Genomic DNA, 23,770 nt, shown 5'->3' with positions numbered 1-23,770 from the left:
AGAATAGAGAGAGAGAGAGAGAGAATGAGAGAGAGGGCGAGAGAGCGAGAGCGAGAAGGAGAAAGAGGGAGAGAGAGCGAGAGAGAGGGAGAGAAAGAAAGAAAGAGAGCGATAGACAGTGGCGAACAGAGAGAGAGAGAGAGAGAGAGAGAGAGAGAGAGCAAGAGAAAGAGCAGAGGGAAGCGAATTCAGCTCGCGTAGTGATATATATATATCACAGTTTTGAATACATGCAAACATACATTTTGAATTTTCTCCATTGACAACGTCGCTCACTATGCGTCGCCTCAATCTTTCAGATCAAATTTCGGAATGCGCCGCGCCGCGTGTACACGTTTTCGCGTAAATTACGGTAACGGGCCTACGCCGTTTCAATGAACACCGTACGTCTTTAGTAGCATTGTAGCCGGCACGTTTGATCCTCTCTCGTTTTATAACTTCTTCCGTTAAATTGACTCACAGATGAGCCACGTTTTTTTCCCCGCTATTAAATTGCTAATCAGCCGCGACCCGACCATTTACAATCGTTATTATGTGCCGTTGGAATTTTTTTCTCCAATGCGAAACTTTGTATTCGTTGGTATTAAACATTTTTATGGCGAACCGTTGACGATTGTTTATCAATGTTCCGATTGATTTTAAATCTTTATTTCCGGCAATAAACATAGTTTTACATTCTAGTTTTTATAAATAGATTTACGTTTTAATTTATTCACGTAGTCCTACATTTTAATTTATATGTATAAATAGATTTACGTTTCAATTTATTCACGTAGTTCTACATTTTAATTTCTATAAATAGATTTACATTTCAATTAATTCGTGTAGTTTCACAAATTAATTTATTCAAACAGTTCTACATATTAATTTACTTTAAAAACGATACTATATTAAAAATTCTCATCTCGCTGTACTCCGTTCAACAACATTTACCACGAATTCCTAAATATTCGCTGCATAATTAATGCAAACGTTCGTCGCCGGTGATTCGTTCCTCGGATTAGAACAATTTTCGAAAAGTCGGCGGCATAAAAATTCCCGCGAAAACTCGCGGCAAAAGAAGCTTTCGTGCCGACACGAGCCAATCCGGCGGCAGTTCTGCGTTCAATTATTTCACCATCGCTGTCACGGGGTTAAACAACCAATTAAGAAGAAAGGAAAGAGCCTCTCCGATAAATCCAATTCTAAGCCGTTCGTTCTACATAACTGCCTGGAGAGCTCGAATTAAGATTTCACCGAGCATCGACGAGCTCGCCTCGAGAAACCATATTATCTCGCTTAGCCGACCGCGTTCGCATAAGCTGTGTGTCGTCGTCGGCGTCGTCGTCGATCGGGATGTCACGAGAGAATTGCTATAATTAATACCCGATACGATAACGTGCCCGGGCGGAGTATAAATCCTGATATATTAATTGCTGCGAAATGCGAGGGAGTATACACAGAATTTACGATGCTGCTGTTTCTCTCCCGCTTATTATACCGTCCCGAGTAGAACTATTATTACGTTGATGCCGCGTACAAGTGTAATTGCGTTCCGTTCGATTTTTCACCACGTAAAACCGGTGAAATCAACGATTAAAGTTATTTCTTCGTTTTCTCCGATTCTATTGCGCACGCTTCGCCGCGTTTCTCGAACTTTAAAGAATTCTACCGCTTCTGGAAAAATTGTCTGCGTTGATATCGATAGGCGGGAGTTTAATATATATGTGCTTTTTCTGTTAATAAATTTACTAGGTTAATTATTATATTATATTATATTATAATATTATATTAAATATATACTCTTTGAGAGACTTGAGACTTTAAAACAGTTGCAATAATATTATGATAACATAATAATATTATAATAATGTTATAATATAATATAATATATTACATTAAACTTGAGACTTTAAAACAGTTGCAATAATATTATAATAATATAATAATATAATATAGTAATTATTATTATTAATAATAATATTATTATTATATATTATGTATTAATATATATAATATAATATTATTATATATTATATATTAATATATTATATTAGACTTGAGACTTTAAAACAGTTGCAATATTATATAATAATATTATATATATACAATACATATATGTATATACTCTTTGAGTATATACATATTTTTGAATTGAAATACAATATTCACAGAATTAAATAAAAATAATCGTAGAATCAATAATTCTCTTCGAGTAGCTTCGAATAAAAATTCGACGGCTCTTATAAATAATTGAAGTGCGTCAAATATATTGACCACTGCTTAAAAAATCCTCAATAATTTTATAAATAGAAAAAGTCCAATAAACATTCGACGATTCTTCTAAATAATTCAACACCGCGCTTCTTAAAGATCGCGTAAAGTATTCCGTGAAATAACTTCGCGACCAATAAGTGCATCAAATTGTATATTATCCGCTGCTTAAAAAATCCTGAACAATTTAAAAAAAAAAGAAAAATCCAATGAACATTCGACGATTCTATTATTTTTTAAATATCGCGCAAAATATTCCACGAGACAATTTTGCCGAAAATTTGACCGAAACGGCGTCGCAACGGCGTCGACTATTATTTAAAAAAAAAAAAAAATCCTCAGAAATAAAAAAAAAAGAAAAAATATTCGCGAACGCGTAAATTCGCAGCGTTTTCACGGCGCGAAATAAATCGTCCGCGGCGGTTGGCCGGTTTGAAAAAGTCGGCGAAATGAAGCGACGTCGGATTTCCGGAGCGCCCGGGACGCTTCTAAATCTAAATACGAGCTCGCTGGTAAAATCGGTAGGAGGAGGGGCCAGGAGAGGGGGAGACGGGGAACCCCTTTCCGAAACGGGATAAGGGGGAAGCGTAGAAACTAGAGAGATCGGTCCTGGGTTCGTCGACCCGGCAGTTGGACCACAGAAAGACGAGATATGCTTCCATTTTCATCTTTGGCGGCGTGCCAGCGTTTCGTCTGGACCGATCTCGTCTCCTCGCTCGCTATACCGTCATCCGTCAACGACGATATTTCTTTCCCGCTCTTTTTTCTCGTCGCCGGTCCCAGCTGCGACATCGTCGAACCCGAGGAACGATCATCGCGAGTGCCGCGGAACAAAAATCCGCGGATCGCCTTTAACTTCGACGCGCTGTAACTTCACGAGAAAAAATCGCAGCCGCGTCTACCTCTCTTCAAATGGAAGAGAAAGGATCGAACTTTGCTCTGCCGCTAACGGCATCCCCGAGAAAAATTTCACGAAGCCCGTGCATTTCGTCCAACTTGGCAACGTTCGATACGATGAACGCGACGCGATGTTCGACGGATCGCGACGGCGAGATTGCGTCGAACTTGAAATCGAGAAACGGCGCCTCAAAGTAGAGATTTCAAGCTTTCATTTGAAAAAAGAATCATTGCCCTAGGACGATTTGTCGCGGAGTTGTCGGCGGCCAAAGTTGCCCAAGTTTTATCCAAAATTGTTCATTTCATGTTATAATTCTTTCGAGCAGTATTTTTTGGGGCACAGTATTTAGTCGCGCAAATTTCTCTTCAACGAGGCACGCGATCGGAAGCCAAGCATCCAAATAACGTACAAAAATGTTCATTACACGGGTCGAAATCCACCCGGTCGCGATGGCGAGATCGCTAAGAAAATCTTGAAATCGAGAAACGGCGTCTCGAAATAGAGATTTTAAGCTTTCGTTTAAGAAAAAGAAATGAAACGCGAGCCAGCGTTTCGTCTGGACCGATCTCGTCTCCTCGCTCGCTATACCGTCATCCGTCAACGACGATATTTCTTTCCCGCTCCTTTTTTTCGTCGCCGGTCCCAGCTGTGACATCTTCGAACCCGAAGAACGATTATTGCGAGCGCCGCAGAACAAAAATCCGCGGATCGCCTCTAACTTCGAAGCGCTGTAACTTCGCGAGAGAAAATCGCAGCCGCGTCTACCTTCTTTCAAATGAAAGAGAAAGAATCGTACTTCGCTATGCCGCCAACTACATCCCCGAGAAAAATTTCAGTCCGTGCATTTGTATGGATCGCGACGACGAAATTGCGTCGAACTTGAAATCGAGAAACGGCGTCTCAAAGTAGAGATTTCAAGCTTTCATTTGAAGAAAGAGTCGTCGTTCTAGGATGATTTGTCGCAGAGTTGTCGGCGGCCAAATTTGCCCAAATTTATCCAAAATTGTTCGTTTCATGTTATAATTCTTTCGAGCAGTATTTTTTGGGGCACAGTATTTAGTCGCAAAAATTTCTCTTCGAGGAGGCACACGATCGCAAGCCGAACATCCAAATAACGTACAAAAATGTTCATTCCGCGGGTCGCTATCGACCCAGGCATCGAGCGCCCCGAGCGCCGAGCGCATCGACTCGACCGCTCGTTTCGCATCAACGCTGAAATAATTGATTCGGCCGGCTAAATAATCGTAATTGCCGGCTACACGTCAAGCGTCACGCGGAACGCGTCCCCTGCTCCATCATCCACCGCAATCATCATCCAACAAGGTCGACCTTTCCCCTGCGCGCGCGCGCGCGCGCGCACGCTCGCAGAGCTCGGGGGATCGGTTCCAGCAGCGTCGACAAGAAGAGAAGATAAATCGTCGAAGTCCCGCGAAATAAGACGAGCAATCGTTATCGAGCAATCGAAGAACCGATGGCACGGCGAGAGCCTGGCTTTCCACGACGGCGAAACGATGTCCCGGCCTCCGAGATCGCGGCCGAAGCTGCGCCACGATCGGCGATCGTCCGTGAAACCCGCCATCGATCATCCTAGAATCGTGTCTCGGCTGTTTGGAAACTCTGGCGCGCGTGCGCGCGCGATGACTCATTTTTTCTTTTTCTTAAACGGAAGCTTAAAATTTCTATTTCGAGACGCAGTTTCTCGATTTCAAGTTTTTCTTAGCAATCTCGCCGTCGCGACTGGGTCGATTTCGACTCGCGGAATGAACATTTTTATACATTATATGGATGCTCGGCTTGCGATCGCGTGCCTCGTCGAAGTGAAATTTGCGCGACTAAATACTGTGCCCCAAAAAATACTGCTCGAGAGAATTATAACGTAGAACGAACAATTTTGGATAAAACTTGGGCAACTTTGACCGCCGACAACTCCGCGGCAAATCATCCTAGGATGATGATTCTTTTTTCAAACGAAAGCTTGAAATCTCTACTTTGAGACGCCGTTTCTCGATTTCAAGATTTTCTTAGCGATCTCGCCATAGCGACCGGGTGGATTTCGACCCGTGGAATGAACATTTTTGTACGTTATTTGGATGCTTGGCTTCCGATCGCGTGCCTCGTTGAAGAGAAATTTGCGCGACTAAATACTGTGCCCCAAAAAATACTGCTCGAAAGAATTATAACATGAAATGAACAATTTTGGATAAAACTTGGGCAACTTTGGCCGCCGACAACTCCGCGACAAATCGTCCTAGGATGATGATTCTTTTTTCAAACGAAAGCCTGAAATCTCTACTTTGAGACGCCGTTTCTCGATTTTAAGTTCGACGCAATCTCGCCGTCGCGATCCATCGAATATCGCGTCGCGTTCGTCGTATCGAACGTTGCGAAGTTTTTTAAGAAAGGGTTGCAAAGTAAAGGTTAGGACAACGTCAAGGATTATCTAATACATATAAATCTATATCATAGACTATTATACTATTGTCTATATAATATAGTCTATAATACTATATTATTATACTAATATATATAATAAATAATATAAACCTAAAGAAGGAAGAATTCGTCCGCAAGTAGACTATTATACTATTATACCATGCTATTATACTAATATATATATTATAAATAATATATACCTAAAGAAGAAAGAATTCGTCCGCAAGTAGATTTCAGTTCGCAGACTGAAGCGCTCAAGCGGTGAATTCGATAGATTTTGCATGGAGGTCTAAAGGTGAGAGTTCGCGCAGGAATACAGGAAGCAATTCGCGGGGCGAACGCAAACCCTTCGACGAACCGCCGCAAATTTCTCTTAAAGGCGTTGGCACGCTGCGCTGCGCTGCGCCGCGCCGCGACGATCCAGATACCGTGCGCAGACACTATCGCGAAACGAGTTTTAATATCGCGGCTCGGATCGCGTGAAAAACCGGCCGAAAAAGTTCTGCGGTGATCCCGCCGGGAAACGCTTACCGTCGCGCCGCCGCGCCGCGACACGAAGCTCGCGAGCTTTTCTCGCTACTCGGAGATCTCTTCTCGTTCGTTTCATCACGAAATACAGATTGTCTGTTGCAGATGCATCTGTCTGCAAGAGAGAAGAGTAATTCAGAAGATGCATTCTTTCCTTAATACAGTAATTTATATTTCATTAGTGATAATAATAAAAAATATATATAAAAGTATATGTATAATAATAATATAATTTAATATATAATAATTGTTACATTAAATAAAACAATTTTAATCGAATTGAATAAAATACGTTAATTTTATGAAACTCTCGAGGTTATGAAAGTCTCTAAGGTTTCTGGCGCGGCCGTTGAACTGGTAATAATTGTTGATTTTTTAAAATAAAGTCAGGAGGATATTTTCACGTCGATTACTGCGTTACTCTGGAATGTTATATTTCCGAGATATTTTTGCAACAGAGTTTCCTCCACGAATTTTTCGCAAGGCTAACGCCACGTTTTCCTTAGGGTAGCATAACCTTACATTCTTCCTTTTCCCTACATCGTTTGATATTTTCTGTTCTCTTTCCTTCAACTTCTTCCTTTGGACTTTTCCCATTTTCTTTTAAATATACACGCACAGCTACGATTCCTAGGATCAAGATATTCTCACTGCAGCACTTTGCAAATTAGGTATAGGTGCTCTACGATCGAGCGTGTTCGCACCGGCGCATCGAGAACTGTGCCGTATAGGTTAAGGTACGCGATTCGGTAAAGCACCGCGGTAATGTTCGCGCATAGTAAAAAACTACGCGCCAAATATGTGCTGTGTTAGACAATAATATTTGAGGCTAGACAATAGCGACAGTGTGCGTCGATTTTTTATCAAAATGACGTTTACTTTATCTAAAAATAACGCTAAAACGAAGAGCTTATTATTAATTACCAAAATATAAATGGCTTTCGAATCAGCGTTCGCAGCTGCCGTTGCGAGTATTTCATAATACTCGACGTTTTCATGAGCTTCCGAATATCGAAAGTCAATAAATGAATGAAAACTGCGATTGCTGTTACTCGTATGTCATAAATTATCGATATTATCTACGATCGAGCGTGTTCTCATCGGCGCATCGAGAACTGCGCCGTATAGATTAAGATACGCTGTTCGGTAAAGCACCGCGATGATATTCGCGCATAGTAAAAATCTACGCGCCAGATGGCAGTGACGGTGCACGGTACACTTACCCTGGTCGGTTCATTTTTCGGGCAACTGCGAAACCGAGCCACGGAGCAACGGCGAAACAAAGCCGGGAAAAGTCTAATCGCAGCGGCGAAATGGTGATCGGCAGCAGAAATCAGCGTGGAAAAATCAAGATCGCGGCGTCGTTGCGGTGGAGCGACTCCGTGTGGTACGTGACAGTTTTGGTAAAAAATCGAGGCGACGTTTCAACGAATTCGCGTTGCCTGGCACGATCGTGCCCTCCGGCTCGTCCCAATTTCAGTACGCCGAATATGGCGGTGCTCCGGCTTGTACCGGTTGCCACACACCGATCGAGAGTCTCGAGACAAGACACGCGGCCTGCACGCGCGAGTCCGCGTGCAATCTCGCGGCTCGTTGCGCCGCTCCACCGTGTTCCTATTCGTCGCAGTCGCGGCGGTACGCTCGCAGTGCTCACTTTCACTCCGGCCTGCCGCGGAATCTGTTTTCATTGTCATCGGCCGGCGCGGATAGGGTCTCGTATCTCCCGTCGGCGTCGACTCCGAAAAATTATGGAGTTCAAGGTTAAGGGAGAGAAATTCCGTTCCCCGGCTTCGAAAAGGGAACCATTCGTTGCCACGATCGAGAGCGGCACGCCCGGACAACAGTCTATTCGCCGGGTCTCCGATAGAAATTCAAACTTGTATACGGCGGCTTAAGCGTCGCCGACGCTTAATTTAACCATTTGCACTCGAGATTGTTTTAACAGGAAAAATTTGCTAATTTGCTAACTTACTAATTTGCTAATCTGCTAAATTGCTAAATTGCTAAATTGCTAACTTGCTAAATTGCTAATTTACTAATTTACTAATTCGCTAATTTGCTAATTTACTAACTTTTTAATTTACTAATTTAGTAACTTACTAATTTACTAGTTTGCTAATTCACTAATTTACTAATTTAGTAACTTGCTAATTTACTAATTTAGTAACTTACTAATTTTCTAATTTACTAATTTAGTAACTTACTAATTTACTAATTTGCTAATTTAGTAACTTACTAATTTACTAATTTGCTAATTTACTAATTTAGTAACTTACTAATTTACTAACTTGCTAATTTATTAATTTAGTAACTTACTAATTTTCTAATTTACTAATCTACTAATCTACTAATTTACTAATTTGTTAAATTACTAAATTACTAATTTACTAATAATTTACTATTAATTTCCCAACCCGTGTATTTCAATAAACGAACGATATAAACTGCAGGGTCAAAGAGCTGTCGCCTCTTCCACGTATTCCCCGTAGCCGATAACCCGGAAATCTGTCGCACACGCCCGCATACACACACACACGTTGACACACATGGGTCACGCGAAGTCCTCGGCTAATTTCTTTTTTTTTTTATGCGAAATCGAGAAAGGCTGTCTGCGATTCTGGGGTACATACTACGGTCGCGTTCGAGGCGATCCTTTATGGGCTACGTGTCGCAACCTCGGCCGCTTCGATCTCAGTGATAAAGAAAGCTTGCGATTACGCGATTCGCAAAGGCGCGGCTCCGGTAGAAAAGGAAGAACTTTTCAAAAAGTTCTCGTTAATAACTCGTAAACGATGCTGCGGATTGCATTTTTGCTCAGGAAAAAGTTACTTCAAATCACCTCAGGAATCCACACAACGTGTTAAAAATTGCAAACAACTTTTGCAAATTCAACATTCAAAGTGGTCTTGAAACACCAAGAATTTGATATTTTGTTATAAATTTAATTAATAAAACTTACAATAAAATATCAAATTATTATATTATGTTATTATATATTATTTTCATTATTATATTATATTATTATATATTATTTACATTATTACATTATTTTATTATATATTATTTATATTGTTATATGTTATTTACATTATTATATTATATTATTATATATTATTTGCAGTATTATATAATATTATTTTATGTGTATATTTTATATAAATTTTATTACTTTATATAGTACATAAATTATATTATTATATATTATATTTATATACATTTTTATATATTATTATATTACATTATATTTATCTATATTAAATTATTATATATATATAAATTAAATATCATTAATTTGATTATAAATTTCATCGAACAATCGAGAAATCGTTCGACGAAGTAAAAGTTTGTAAAATTACAAACGCCCTTCGATAATTCGATGTTCAAACGCGCTGCCAAACGATCGGTAAAAAGCCTGCGAGGGGCAGAGAAAAAAAATAGCAATAAATTCGGACGTCCGAAGATAATCGCGTCGCAATGAAAGTTCGGGGAAGAAATTGCGTCGTGAGATTTTCGAACGGGGACCAGTCCGGCGATGCTCGAAGTCGACTGTACCAACCGCATGGGGTCCCATCTTTCGGCCGTCCACCTTACGTTTCCGTTTTTCTTTTTCCGTCGGGTCCCTTCGTAGGCAGGAGTCAGTGTCGTAAGGTCGTAGGTACGATGTAGGTAGAGGCGAGGAGGAAGGAAGGATCACGCCTGCCGTCTCGTATAATACCGGTTTGTTGGATTACACGGGACGGGACCGTACGGGAGATCCATGCCACGGTAGATCCAGTTGGATCGAACCGCGCCGGCGAACAGGCTCCTTGTGTTCGTTCGCGTCCGTGTACGTGTATGTGTACGTGTCCGCAGTCTGCCTATCTGTCTGTCTCCTCGTCTGGATGCTTGTCGTTTCGATTACGCGGCTGCGATAACATGCATTAACAGCCTCGATCCGCGAGAAAATGGAAATGCGAAATGCGAAATGCGAAATGCGAAATGCCGAATGCAAAATACAGAGTGCAGAATGCAGAATGCAAACTGCAAAATGCAAACTGCAAAATGCAAAAGTGCAAAGTGCAGAATGCAGAATTTAGAATGCAGAATGCAGAATGTAAACTGCAAAGTGCAAAGTGCAGAATGCAAAATGCAAAATGCAGAATGCAAAAGTGTAAAGTGCAAAGTGCAGAAAGCAGAATGCAGGATGCAAAATGCAGAATACAGAATGTAAAATGCAGAATGCAAAATACAGAATGCAGAATACAGAATGCATAATGCAGAATGCAATCTGCAAAGTGCAGGATGCATTGTGCAAAATGCAAAATGCAAAATGCGAAATGCGAAATCCAAAAAGGTGAAATGCAAAACGCGAATCGCGGAATGCATTTTTTCCAGACAATGTTTCATAATATTTTCATTATTATCTACGATTTACATTTTTTTCATAATATTTTCATTACTATCTTCTACTTCTATTGTTGCCTAATATTTTCATTATTATCCAACACTTTCATTGTTATCTAATATTTTCATTATTATCAATTATTTCTATTTTAGCCTAATATTTTCATTATTACCCAACACTTTCATTGTTATCTAATATTTTCATTATTATCAACTATTTCTATTTTTGCCTAATATTTTCATTATTGTCCAACACTACGCGCATTTCGCACTTATTATCTTGTGCGGATAAAGTACCGTGTACCGAGAGAAGGTTATCCACTGGCCAATAGACGTGACCGATCAAACGAGAGGTGTAATCGAGACTTGTTTGCAGAAAGCCGTAGGAAATCACTGTATTTATGTAATCACCGTAAAGCGGTATAGAAATCCGTCACGTAATCGCGAATAATAAATCGGTTTTAATGCACGGACGTGCGAGCTGCTATACATTAATCGCGAACAGTTTGTTATCACGGTTCATTACGCTACAGCTGGAATTATAAATTTTATATTCGCTGTTCGCCAGAGGCGTTTGTCCGCGTGCTGTAATTTTATGGCACACGCCTGTTATTTCGATCATCGATTAGAGGACGAACGCGTTTTGCCTGTTCACGAATGCGCTTCATCTTCGATTGCTCGCGATCGAATCAACAGAATTTCACAGGATTTAATCAATTAGCTGTGGCGCCTTCTTTTCAGAGCGCGCGCCTATATAGAATATCCTAAACATATATTTGAATCCGGAAATGAGTTCCTGAGGTCATTTGGAGTAACTTTTTCCTTGGCGAAAATGTTCTACGACGCTTCGTTCGCGAGTTATTAGCGACAAACAGCGACCAATCGGAGCGCGAGCGCGGCCGGCGCTCCGCCCTCGCGACTAATGCGCGTCGCGCCGGCCGTCCGACGCAGCGGCAGCGGCCACGAGGGCGGGGCGCCAGCCGTGCGCTATCTCTCATTGGTCACCGTTTTTCGTTAATAACTCGTGAACGAAGCGTCGTAGAACATTTTCGCTAAGGAAAGAGTTGCTTCAAATGACCTCAGGAACTTTCCACTTCCGGTTTACGAAACTTTTTTTGGGACAGCCTGTATATGTCGCGAGAATCAACACAATCATGATTAATACAAACTAACTGATTCTAACTGTAATTCGCATAATTCCGAAAACGATCGCGATCGAAATTCGACGAAATCGTGCGCGTTGAATTCGATTACGAAACCGTTCTGTTGCGCCAAGATGTTACAACGGCGTAAATATACGGGCTGAACGAACGTTAAACTCTCGCGGTAATAGTTTCGCTTCTGACGGTGCACCGTGAAGATAGCATCGCGCGTACACGTAAAATTAGCCTAAATCATTGTTTCCATCGGCGTATCTACATATTTACGAAAACATCTGGCCAGCTGGAAATATACGGCGAACGATTAACGTACATGAAAGTTTAACTCTTAATAGGTACGCGTTACCAGGCCTTCCATTAGGCCTCGTTAAAATTACCATAAATTGGAATAATTAGTTTCTTTTTTCACTTAGGCGAGACACGGTTCGATGTTTTCGAAGTGAAATGTTCCAAACAATTACACGATGTTTGAGTCTGCATCGATGCGATTGCAAGAAAAAATTTGCAGATTTTGTTTTCAAGCAATGTTAATTAACTGTTTTCGTGTCAATTATAATGAATTTTTAATATACAATTTAATTGTAACGAGTTTTGCTAGAAACTTAAATTAGAAATCTTATATTATAATAGATTTTTAATAGAAATTTAGGTTAGAAATTAGAAATTTTAATTACAATGAATTAATTTGTATTATCTTTTATGCAACAGCGAAGACTCAACGATTATTCGCGTTGTTATTCCAATAATTTGTTAAGAGCTCTCTTCGAATAATTTATTCGAATAAAGTATTGTGCGAATAATTTATTCTGATACAGAATTATGCGAATAATTTGTATGAATAAATAGATAGGATAATTTATATTCGAATGAACAGATAGAATAATTTATTTGAATAAATAGATATAATAATTTATTCGAATAAATAGATATAAAACAATTTATATTCGAATAAATAGATGTAAAACAATTTATATTCGAATAAATAGATAAAACAATTTATATTCGAGTAAATAGATATAAAACAACTTATATTCGAATAAATAGATGTAAAACAATTTATATTCGAATAAACAGATAAAACAATTTATTCGAATAGATAAAAAGAGAGAATAATTTATCCCAATAAATAGACAGAATAATTAATAATATAATAATAATATAATTTATGACGAATAATGAATTCGACGAATAAGAATTCATTCGGACAATTATCTTAGATAAACGTTTACTCGGAACAAATCAAAGTCACTTTGTCTTAAAACGATCGAAGGGGAAGAAAACGTGGTGCGGCGGACGAGCAAGCTCGAAGAATGCGGTAGACAGAGCGAAGACTAATTGGTAGTTCCAGTACGAAATTAACCGATAATTTGTAAATTTCAGCGGCGCTAATTAACGGGCCCCGGACGGACGGTTAATTCGCGAATAGCGGAGCGGCGCCGGTCGCGGAACAATGCGTCATTATTTCGGTCCAAGGATCGCGAGGAAACGTTTCGCTGGCGATGCAAATGAATACGCCGAGACGAGACGAGACGAGACGAGACGGGACGAGACGCGCCGCGTGTAACCGATAATGCCGTGATGTAACTCTGTAACCGGTAATACCATGATGTGATGTAATATATCAAACCAGTTATGTCGCTGTTATCGCGTGTTCCCGTGATAAGATCGCGCGACGCCGGAGGACGCCGCCGCCGCGGCGATCGCATCTATCCGCCGCCGAATCGCGCGAACAACTTAGGTGAAAGATCATCTCGCGTTGGCAGACGGTGTCTCGGCGCGCGTGGAAATCGTTAGCGTCGAACAAATTGCTGAATTACAAGATGGCGGCGATCGATATTGCGCGAAGACACGGGCGAGTCGTCGCCGCCGCGGCCGCGAAAGCTGACGGCGAAACACCGCGCGACCATTGTTGATTTATTTTTATAAATTAATTTAATAATTTATAAATTATTAATCTCAGTAGTTATTGAACTAATTTGTAATAATTTAAGGTGACCAACGAGTTATAATTGTTAATAATTTGTACGATTGTTTTTGGTTCGACTAATTATCAACAATTATAACTTGTTAGTTATCATAATTAATTTATGAGAATTTATCATGATTAATTTATAATAATTTATTTATAACTAATTCGTAAGAATTTCTAATTAATTTGTAAGAATTTGTAGTAACTAATTTTTATAAGAATTTAAGATAACTAATTTGTCAGTATTTATAATAAGTAATTTATAAGAATTTAGAGTAATTCATTTTTAAGAATTTATCATGACTAAGTTATAAGAATTTATCATGACTATAAGAATTTATAAGAATTTATAATAATTAATTTATAAGAATATCTCATAACTAATTTATTAGAATTTATAAGAATTTATAATAACTAATTTATAAGAATTTATAAGAATTAATTTATAAGAATTTCTCGTAACTAATTTATAAGAATTTACAGTAATCAACAAGCAACGATCGTTAATTATTACGCGACGAGCAAACGAAGAAACGCGACATCGGTCAAAGTGGAGCACACAGTTGAGATCTCGTTCTCGAGAGGGTGGTTGCGTAATCATCCCCCACGGGAACCTCCTCCGTCTGGACCTAGACGTTCGACGGTGTCCGTTAACAACGGGATCCAGTCGAGTCTCTCTCGTCCAATTATTTCGGTGGGCTTAACGAACGGTAGACGACGGTTCCTCGTTCATGGTGGTGGGTTCACGATGGAAGGAACCGTGGCCGGTTAAATTTATCCTTCGCGGAGTTTCGGAGACCTCGTTTTGCTCGATGGTTACCTAAAACGCTCGCCGTTTCGAGAGGACTCGAAAATAGCTATGGACTCGAGCGACCGGCTCCCGAAATATCTAACACCATAGCCATAGATTATGGTCGCGCGTAACGCTTCTGCAAAGCTACGCGCCGCGCCGTGCCGCGCCCTGCCCTGACGAATGTCGCCGCACGATTAAATGTCGCCGAACGCTTCCTAGACCGTACGTCATGCTCATTCGATGCTCCTTTGACAACTATCACTGTAATAGGACTACGATCGGGCGCATTTCGAATGCATTTGAAATGCTATTTTACTCGTTGATCCATGTAAGTGGTTACAGTAATGTCTCTCTAATTGACGCCCAGATTGCGCACAAAAATGGACAATTTGGGAAGAAGAGATACGATCATTCGAGCCTTGCGGTTTATTTTTATAGTTATAAATTGTCCACAATTATAAAAACGAGCCGCGAGGCTCGAACAATCGTATCTCCTCTTTCCAAATTGTCCATTTTAGTGGACAATCTGAGCGTCAGTTAGGGAGACATTACTGTACGCGGAACAACGTATAGTCCTCGCGCGACAAGAAGACGCCTTTGCGCTTATATTCTCCCCACCCCCACATTTATTTAGCTGCCCCACTGCCGCGGCACTCGATCGCTATCGGCCCAGAACGGCGGCGAAGATCGTCGTCGGTCAATTCATATTATTCGAGAAGCACAAAGAGATTCGATTATTTCATAATTTTTACAGTAATGTCTCTCTAGTTGACGCCCAGATTGCGCACAAAAATGGACAATTTGGGAAGAGGAGATACGATTATTCGAGCCTTGCGGTTTAGTTTTATAATTATAAATTGTCCACAATTATACAAACGAGCCGTATCTCCTCTTCCCAAATTGTCCATTTTAGTGGACAATCTGAGCGTCAGTAATGAAATGAAATTTACGTTATTTTAAATAACATATAATATCGTTGTATAATTATTTGCAACACGATGGAACGATTATTTTCATTCGCCACGATATTGAACGAAATCTGATGGAAACGGTCGGACGCGTCGCGCGTCTCTCTGTGGACACGGTGACTTCAACGCCAGCACAAGAGGGCACGTTCTACTGAAAGGCTATTCAGACGCGGCGAATAAGAATTCATTCGAACAAATTCGGGTAAATAGATAGAACAAAATTGATTACGAATAAATATATAGAATAATTTATTGCCAGTAAATAGGGTAGCTTATTATAACGAATAGAACGAATAGAATAATTTTAAACGTTCGCTGGTCACTCTGATAAATAACTTTCAATTTTAACTTTAGTCTTTTTTCTTTTCTTTTGCGCTATCGTTAATCTGTAACCCGTTTGTTAGTAAAAATTTAATAGGAACAAATAGATAGAATAATCGATTACGAATAAATAGAGCGAATAATTTATTGCGAATAAATAGAGCGAATAATTTATTGCGAATAAATAGAGCAAATAATTTATTATGAACAAATAGAACAAATAAATTATTAGGAATAAATAGAGCGAATAATTTATTACGAACAAATAGATCGAATAATTTATTAAGGACAGTAAATAATCGTTATTCGAATAAAATATTTGGTTAAATATTTATCGAGAACTATTTATTCGAAACAATTCGAGCATCATCAACTGTAAGAATCGATCCGATTCGATTCGCTGGGTTTTCGAAAAGTTTCGAGATACATTTCGAAAACTCGCTGGAACTCCGTCCTCGTCGGCACCTATTAAAGAACGATAACCTAACGGTTCGGAGCACGGTCGGATTAATACGTCGGCCGTTTAATTGCGAGATAAGATATGGCGTGAGAGAGAGAGAGAGAGAGAAAGAGAGAAGTGGCTTACTTGAAGTAGAGCGATCACCAGACGCGTTTCACCGCTCTGCACGGCTATGGTGCTTATGGTGGTCGTCGGAGCGGCGGTTTGTTGCGGCGCATCCTCGTTGCTCTCCACCACCGATCGCGAATCCTTCTCACGAGGTCCATCACTATTCTCCGTCGCATCCATCGCGTCGTGCCCGTCCACCATTCTCGCGATTCCACCCTTTACCGGGAAAACAGAGTCGTTCGAACTACCGGCGTCGATCGATTCAGCGATTGCCCTCGACACCGCTCGCATCTTATTTCCTATTTTTATTGCTGCTCCTGCACGGGACACCGATAACAGGCGCCAATAAACGAGCTCATTTTTTCACTCGAGAGAAAGACGTTCGATCTCGGCCAACTTAACCCTTTGCCCTATGAGTTTGGTTTTAAGAACGTGTGACGCATAGAACGAGATCGACCACGTAATTAAATAACGAAAAATGAAAAAACACGAAACACGTGTTCCCTAATCTAACACGAGTCTGACTAGTTATGTTTACATTTGGCCCGATTTTTTTACCACGTCTCTTAGACGTGATAATCATTTCTTGGTCGATCTTTTTATTACGACTTTCAGACGTGACAATTATTTCTTGGTCGATCTTTTTGATCACGTCTGAGAGACGTGATAATCATTTCTTGGCCGATTTTTGACCACGTCTCTTATACGTGACAATCATTTCTTGCTCGATTTTTTGACCACGTCTCTTAGACGTGATAATCATTTATGGTCCGATTATCTGACTACGTCTCTTAGACGTGACAATCATTTCTGGCCCGATTATCCGGCCACGTCTCCCAGACGTGATAATTATTTCTGACCCAATTTTTCACCCGTCTCTCAGACGTAATAGTCATTTCGGGCCCGATTTTCGACCACGTCTCTGAGACGTGATAATCATTTCTGACCCAATTTTTGACTACGTCTCCCAGACGTACTAATCATTTCTAGCCCGATTATCTGGCCACGTCTCTCAGACGTAATGATCATTTCTAGCCCGATTATCTGATTATGACCACATGTCCCAGAGGTGCTAATCATTTCTGGCCCGATTATCCGACCACGTCTCCGAGACGTGACAATCATTTCTAGCTCGATTGTCTGATCACGTCTCCCAGACGTGGTCGTAGGGCAAAATGTTAATCAACGCGAGAAATTTCTCCGGAATCCTCCGGAGAGCGCTCACGGACGCCCTGGGAAATAAATTCGAGGACGTTGCCGAAACACGGAACTTCTCGTTCGACGTTCGTAAATTACAGAATTTAATTGGCCGGCGTCCAGGAGCCAACAGCGCTGCCGCCGGTGCAGCGCCGGCCGATAAACGAAGGTTTAATAGATCCCGTCTGTCTATGGCGAATTCATTTCGACGTTGATCAACGCGCCCCGCGTGCCATCCGCGGATGGAAAACAGTCGGGGAGAGCGATCGCGCGGAAACGGATCGTTTTCGGGTCGGAATTGATGCCCGGTTGCGCGCGGCCATCGCATCGGCGAAACCAGGAATTACGTTCTCCAGTTACCGCCGAGCCCGCGTCCGCTGATTAACGTTATTTCTGGCGATCCGCCAAACTCACGTCGCCGCGAATTCCGCGGACGACCGGCGACGATTCCTCGCCGTGTCCCGGCACGGCCCGGCCCGACCCGACCGGTCGTTTCGAAGCGACACAGGGAATTCTCGGCGGGACACGCGCGCACTCTCGCAGCCGCGAAAAATTCCGCTGCTCTCCTCCTCACTTTCGATCATGCTTTCCGTCCCGACCGGAGGAGCTACGTACAACCGTGGAATAAATTATGCGAGATGTTCGAGGCGATAAAAATAGATGGCTCGAATCGGGATTCCGTGCACCAACCTGACACTCTGCACGCGTGGAACTATCGTGGAGACTTTTCGTGAACGCGACGCGTTCGGGAGAGACGCGTATTTTAAAAAATATAACTTAGACGTTTTTAATGATCGGAAATTATTTTGGTTAGATTTTAAACGCTTTTGAAGGATCGGAAATAATTTTGGAAGATTTTAAATAGTTTTCGGGGGAACGGAAAATTTTTTGGAAGATTTCAAATAGTTTTCGAGAGATCGGAAATTTTTTGTAAGATTTTTAATTGTTTTAAGAGATTGGAAGTATTTTTGGAAGATTCGAAATGCTTTTGAGAGATCGGCGATATTTTTGAAAAATTTTTCATTGTTTCGAGAGATCGGCAATATTTTTGGAAAATTTCAAATAGTTTTCGAGAGATCGGAAATTTTTTTGGAAGATTTTTAATTGTTTTAAGAGATTGGAAGTATTTTTGGAAGATTCGAAATGCTTTTGAGAGATCGGCGATAGTTTTGAAAATTTTTTCATTGTTTCGAGAGATCGGCAATATTTTTGGAGGATTTCAAATAGTTTTCGAGAGATCGGAAATTTTTTTGGAAGATTTTATATGGTTTCGAAAGACTAGAAATACTTTTAGAAGGTTCGAGAAATGGTTCTGGAAGTTCGGTAACATGTTTAAAAGATTCGAAATGATTTCGAAATATCGAAACTTATTTTTGCATTTCGAATCGAACTTTATCAATGTTCAAGATAAATTATTTATTTTGGCACGGCTGCGAGCGATAAACATACTTATTAAGAATCTCCTTGATTTCTTTTTTTAGTCCATCACGAGCGTACCGACGATCCGCGCTAGCAAAAGCGAGAACGAGACGATAAAAACGTCGGGACGTTTCTAAAATATCGTCATATTGGTTTGAACCAATTTAACCTAACAAATAATAATAATAATAATAATAATAATAATAATAATAATAATAATAATAATACAATAATAATTAATAATAAATTTGAAATGAAATAATAAATACTGTTATTCGACAATCCAGCGTTTCCGACGATTAATTAAGTTACCGAATAAACTTATAAACGATCCCCAGCACGCTCGCTTACGTTCCTAAAAATTTGTCCTAAAAAAGGAACCCTGTATACGATAATATTTTTCTCTAATTCGCGTTGAAATTGCGCACAAAAATGGACAATCTGGGAAGAAGAGATTGATTTTTGTTTACAAGCTGAGCGACGATTTAAGACAATTTATTGTATCGTTTCGCATAAAGATCCGACGAATCGATCCCACTGATTAATACCATCGACAGAAACTACCGATCGGCGATCCATTAAATCATCCCTTAGAAAGAGAGCAGAGAATCTCGACTGCGTCTAGCTCGCTTAATTACCATCCTCCGACAGAGCAACTATTTCAGATCATGGGCAAGAGGGAGAAGAGAGCGAGAGAGAGCGAAAGCAAGAGAGGGCGAAAGAGAGATAGCGAGAGGGAGAGAGAGAGAAAGAGAGAGAGAAAAAGAGAGAGAGAAAGAGAGAGAGAAAGAGAGAGAGAAAAAGAGAGAGAGAAAGAGAGAGAGAAAGAGAGAGAGGGAGAGAGAGCGAGAGGGGGAGCAAAAGAGAGAGAGGGAGAGAGAGCGCGCGAGAGGGAGAGAGAGAGAGCAAGAGAGAAAGCGCGAGAGAGGGAGAGAGAGAGCGTAAGAGAGAGCAACAGAGAGAGCGAAAGAGAGCGAGAGAGAGAGGGAGAGAGCAAGAGAGAGCGAGAGAGAACGAGAGAGAGGGAGAGGGAGAGCGAGAGGGAGAGCGAGAGGGAGAGCGCGCGAGAGAGAGAGAGCGCGAGAGAGAAGGAGAGAGCGCGAGAGAGAGAGAGAGAGAGCGCGAGAGAGAGGGGGAGAGAGAGCGAGCTAGAGAGGGAGAGCGAGAGCTCTGGATACACCTTTTGCTCGGCCGTCGGTGTGTTTATACTTTATAGGTATCTTTGTGGGGTGACGTCACCGACACGGACGAACGAATGGGAGGATAAAACCGGACTGACTGGTGGCGTTCTCCGAACGGGAGGTTCACCACACCGCGACCCACGATCGCAGATAATCTCGTGGAAACGGCCGGAGAAAAAAAAAGAAGAAGAAAACCGGCAGAAAAAGGAGAAGACGAAGGCGAAGGCGAAGACGAAGAAGAAGACGAAGAAGAAGACGAAGAAGAAGACGAAGAAAGCGAGCAGAGAAGAAAAGAAATGGAAAGAGAAAGACAATAACAGATCGTACGGACCGCCGAAAAATCACGAGCCGGTGAGACGCGGGTCCGCTGCGAATTCCGCGCGAATTATCGCCGTGACAATGTTCGGCTTTATCGGTCGCATTATGTCAGGCTAATTACACGTTATCTCGAAGCCGGCGAGCACGCTTGTAGAGGCCGATTAACGAGCAACGACCGACCGGCCGCTCGATGCACGCGCGTACAGTGTTTTTTTTCTTGTTTTCCTCTTGGACCGTCCGCGACACGAAACACCGTGTCTCCACCCCCCGCCCCCCTGTCCCTCACCTCGTCCCGTCGTCGTCAACAGAGTCGACGCTGTCGACAATAGTCGCCACGGGCGAAGAAGCGAGCAAGGACTCTGCGTCCGCGCCGAAACCGGAGTCGCGTGCGCGATACATTCGTGCACATTATTTCGGGATCGGGGATTTTTTTCGTCGGTTTTCAAGGCTGCGCGACGGCGGACCGGCGAGCAGAATGGAGCCGAGGACGAGCTGGAAAACGAGGTCGAGGAATACGCGAAACGCGCCGACAGAATTCTATACAGGGTGTCCCAAAAATGTCTCGCAAACCGGAAATGAGAAGTTCCTCGGATCGTTTGAAGTAACTTTTTCCTTAGCGAAAATGCAACCCGCGGCTTCGTTCACGAATTATTAACGAAAAACACTGACCAATGAGAGGCGAGCTCGCCCAGCGCTTGGCGGCCGAGCCAATCAGCGCGCGAAGCCCAGTACCGCTCATTGGTTCAGCCGCCTTGCGCCAGCATATCTCGCCTCTCGTTCGCCACTCTTTTTCGTTAATAATTCGTAAACAAAGCCGTGGATCGCATTTTCGCCAAGGACAAACTTACTTCAAATTACCTCGGGAACCTTCCGTTCTTGGATTGCGAGACATTTTCGGGACACCCTGTATATATAGTCTCTTTCGATTTTCGCGTAAAAATTATCAAGACTCGGAGTATTTCGGAGATATTTCTGTGACGTTCTTCTCGCGAGAACAGTCTTCGCAGTGTCGATCGGAATCGCGAAATTTCATTCAATAATTTAATCTTGACATAACCTTTCGATTTTCGATTTTCGTTTCGATTCGACGAGTCGCGGACCGAAGATGTCCGCGCGCGTGAAAATTACCGAGACTCGGAGTATTTCGGAAATATTTCTGTGACGTTCTCCTCGCGAGAACAGTGTCTCCGCAGTGTCGATCGGAATCGCGAAATTTCCTATCGTATTTCTCGTCGAAATTGTCTTTGTATATAATTCGTGTTCGAACGATTGAATTCTATACGGTATTTCCTGTCAAAATAGTGTCCGTAGTTTCTACTAGAATTACGTGATCTCGTATCGTATTTCTTGTTAGAGCAGTCTCTATTTGTTATAATTTCTATTAGAACCCGTCACGATCGTATTTCTTGATAAAAACGCTCTCTGTAATTTCTATCGCGATAATTCGATCGTGCATCGCGCCACTCGTTGAATTAGTCCGTTGTAATTTTTCTTGGAACGACGAAATTCGACTAATTCGACTATTTCTTGTCGAAACAAGTCCCTACGATTCACACCGAAACGACCAAATTCTATATCCTATTCCCTGTCGAGGTTAATTTCGTAATTAAAGTCTTCGTAATTTCTCTTAAAACGACTCGACAGATTATATTCTATTGTCGTAACAGTCTGCGAGATTCGTTCGAGAACGACTTTTAGTCGAGCCGCGAGGTTAATTCTGCGAGACGTGATTCTCGATTTGTTTGGGAAACGCGGAATCGAAATATAGTACTGTATAGCTCGATCGGTTTCGGGCAATCACCTAAGTCGACCCACGTTCAAGCAGTGACAAGCACAACGTAAACCGCAGCAGGAGCAACACTCGCGTGACACATGTCACAATCGTGTCACAACACCGGTCGATCGGTCGCAGAAGCAAGCCGACCCGAGACTGCCCGAGACCGAACCGTCGGCCGGTTTCGAATGCCGCCGAACCCGACCGGCCCCGAACGCGGCTCGTCGAACTTCGACGAGCGTCGCCGAGCGGAGCCGGCGGCTCGCGGAAACCGACGACGACTCGTCGCCCGCTAAATTCGAAATCGATCGCGACGCAACAAAGTTTCGTTCGCGATGAAGTTTCTCACGAAGTTTCTCGCTGCGACGTTCGATGTTCCTATCGAATAATCTTCTTTCGATGATCGTTATTTTTCGTTTTAATTATTCTTTCAATGATATTTCTCGATATTTCGAATCGCACACGGTTCGATGCGGCACCGTTGCTTGCACATACTTACGTAACTTACCGACGGAACTTCCAGATATAATTCTTGCCGGTACAAACACACTTTAGTTGATTAGGTGAAACGCTTTATTTACAAGATCGACGGGGAAAAGCCATGCGTATTGTAAAAAGTGTGACAAACAACAACGACGATTAGCGATCGTTAAAAAACACTGTCGTTCCAAAACGAAAATGCTGCTTTCTGTATTTCTCGAGTTAGGCGTTAAAGGTGTTAACATATCTATCAATCAATGGCACGCTAACGATTTCGATGACACATTGCATGCATTAAATGTTCCTACGTTGCTCGCGTACGTTCAATGAAATAGACTTCTCTATCGCAACGCGGTTCTCGCTGCTCGCTTCGCTGTGAAATTTGAAAACTAATCTGCCAGCTTGCTCGCAATAATACCTTTTCTTAATCAGTTAGCCGTGCTTGACGAGTATAATCGTCATTGCTTGATTCTCGCGACACATATAGGGTGCGCGCTTTTAAAAAAAGGCGCCACGATTAACTGATTAATAAATTAATAGCGCCACTGGTTAATAGCGAACTTGTCATTGCGAACAGCGTATCGTCGTAATTACAATTTCCATTCGTTTGTAATCGTTATATTATTTTCTACGGAATAGTAAAACTATATTATTATTTTTGTCTCTAATAAAATAATAAAATATCACGAGAACGCTGAACTATTTACAACAATTGAACAATTCGATACAAACGGTAGTAGAATGAACCGTCTAATAGTCTAACGTGAATGAACAGCCCCCAGCGAATGAACACTTTCCATTTTATACGAAGAAGCAACGTTTGTCTTTACATTTAATTATCGTTGCTCTTACTATTATTATATTCATTATATTTTTACATTAACTTACTACATTCGTTATTATCGGTCGTATTTTTACATGAAAATTTATACAGTACACGGTAAATTCTCTCCAATTGTCGCTCAGCTTTCATGGACAATTGAAATGAACAATTTGAGAAGAGGAGATAAGATTATTATGTTTATCATTGTCATCAAATTGCCCTTTTTTGGATACAAGCTGAGCGACAATTATGGCAAAATTTACCGCAGTTCTATTGTACAGAGGGTTGAATAACGGTCGTTTCA

General features: G+C 41.5%; 1 protein-coding gene across 9 annotated transcripts in view; it reads right to left on the bottom strand.

Moving 5' to 3' along the window:
* LOC117223969 (uncharacterized) overlaps positions 1–23,770 on the bottom strand; it is a 117,559-nt gene that overhangs the window by 65,536 nt on the left and 28,253 nt on the right. For 8 of the 9 annotated variants that reach the window (XR_013037245.1, XR_013037246.1, XM_076518213.1 and 5 more), the window contains one exon: positions 16,293–16,490. The exons of the other annotated variant lie outside the window; for it this stretch is intronic. Coding sequence is in view for 6 of the 8 variants with exons in the window: in XM_076518213.1 (XP_076374328.1) it covers positions 16,293–16,490 (198 nt within the window). In the remaining 2 variants the exon portion in view is untranslated. The remainder of the gene's footprint in view (positions 1–16,292; positions 16,491–23,770) is intronic. 9 annotated transcript variants of the gene reach the window in all.

Source organism: Megalopta genalis, chromosome 1, assembly GCF_051020955.1.
Source record: "Megalopta genalis isolate 19385.01 chromosome 1, iyMegGena1_principal, whole genome shotgun sequence".
Classification (NCBI taxonomy): domain Eukaryota; kingdom Metazoa; phylum Arthropoda; class Insecta; order Hymenoptera; family Halictidae; genus Megalopta; species Megalopta genalis.
Note: the sequence above shows the minus strand (reverse complement) of the source record. Positions and strands in the feature narration are given on the sequence as shown.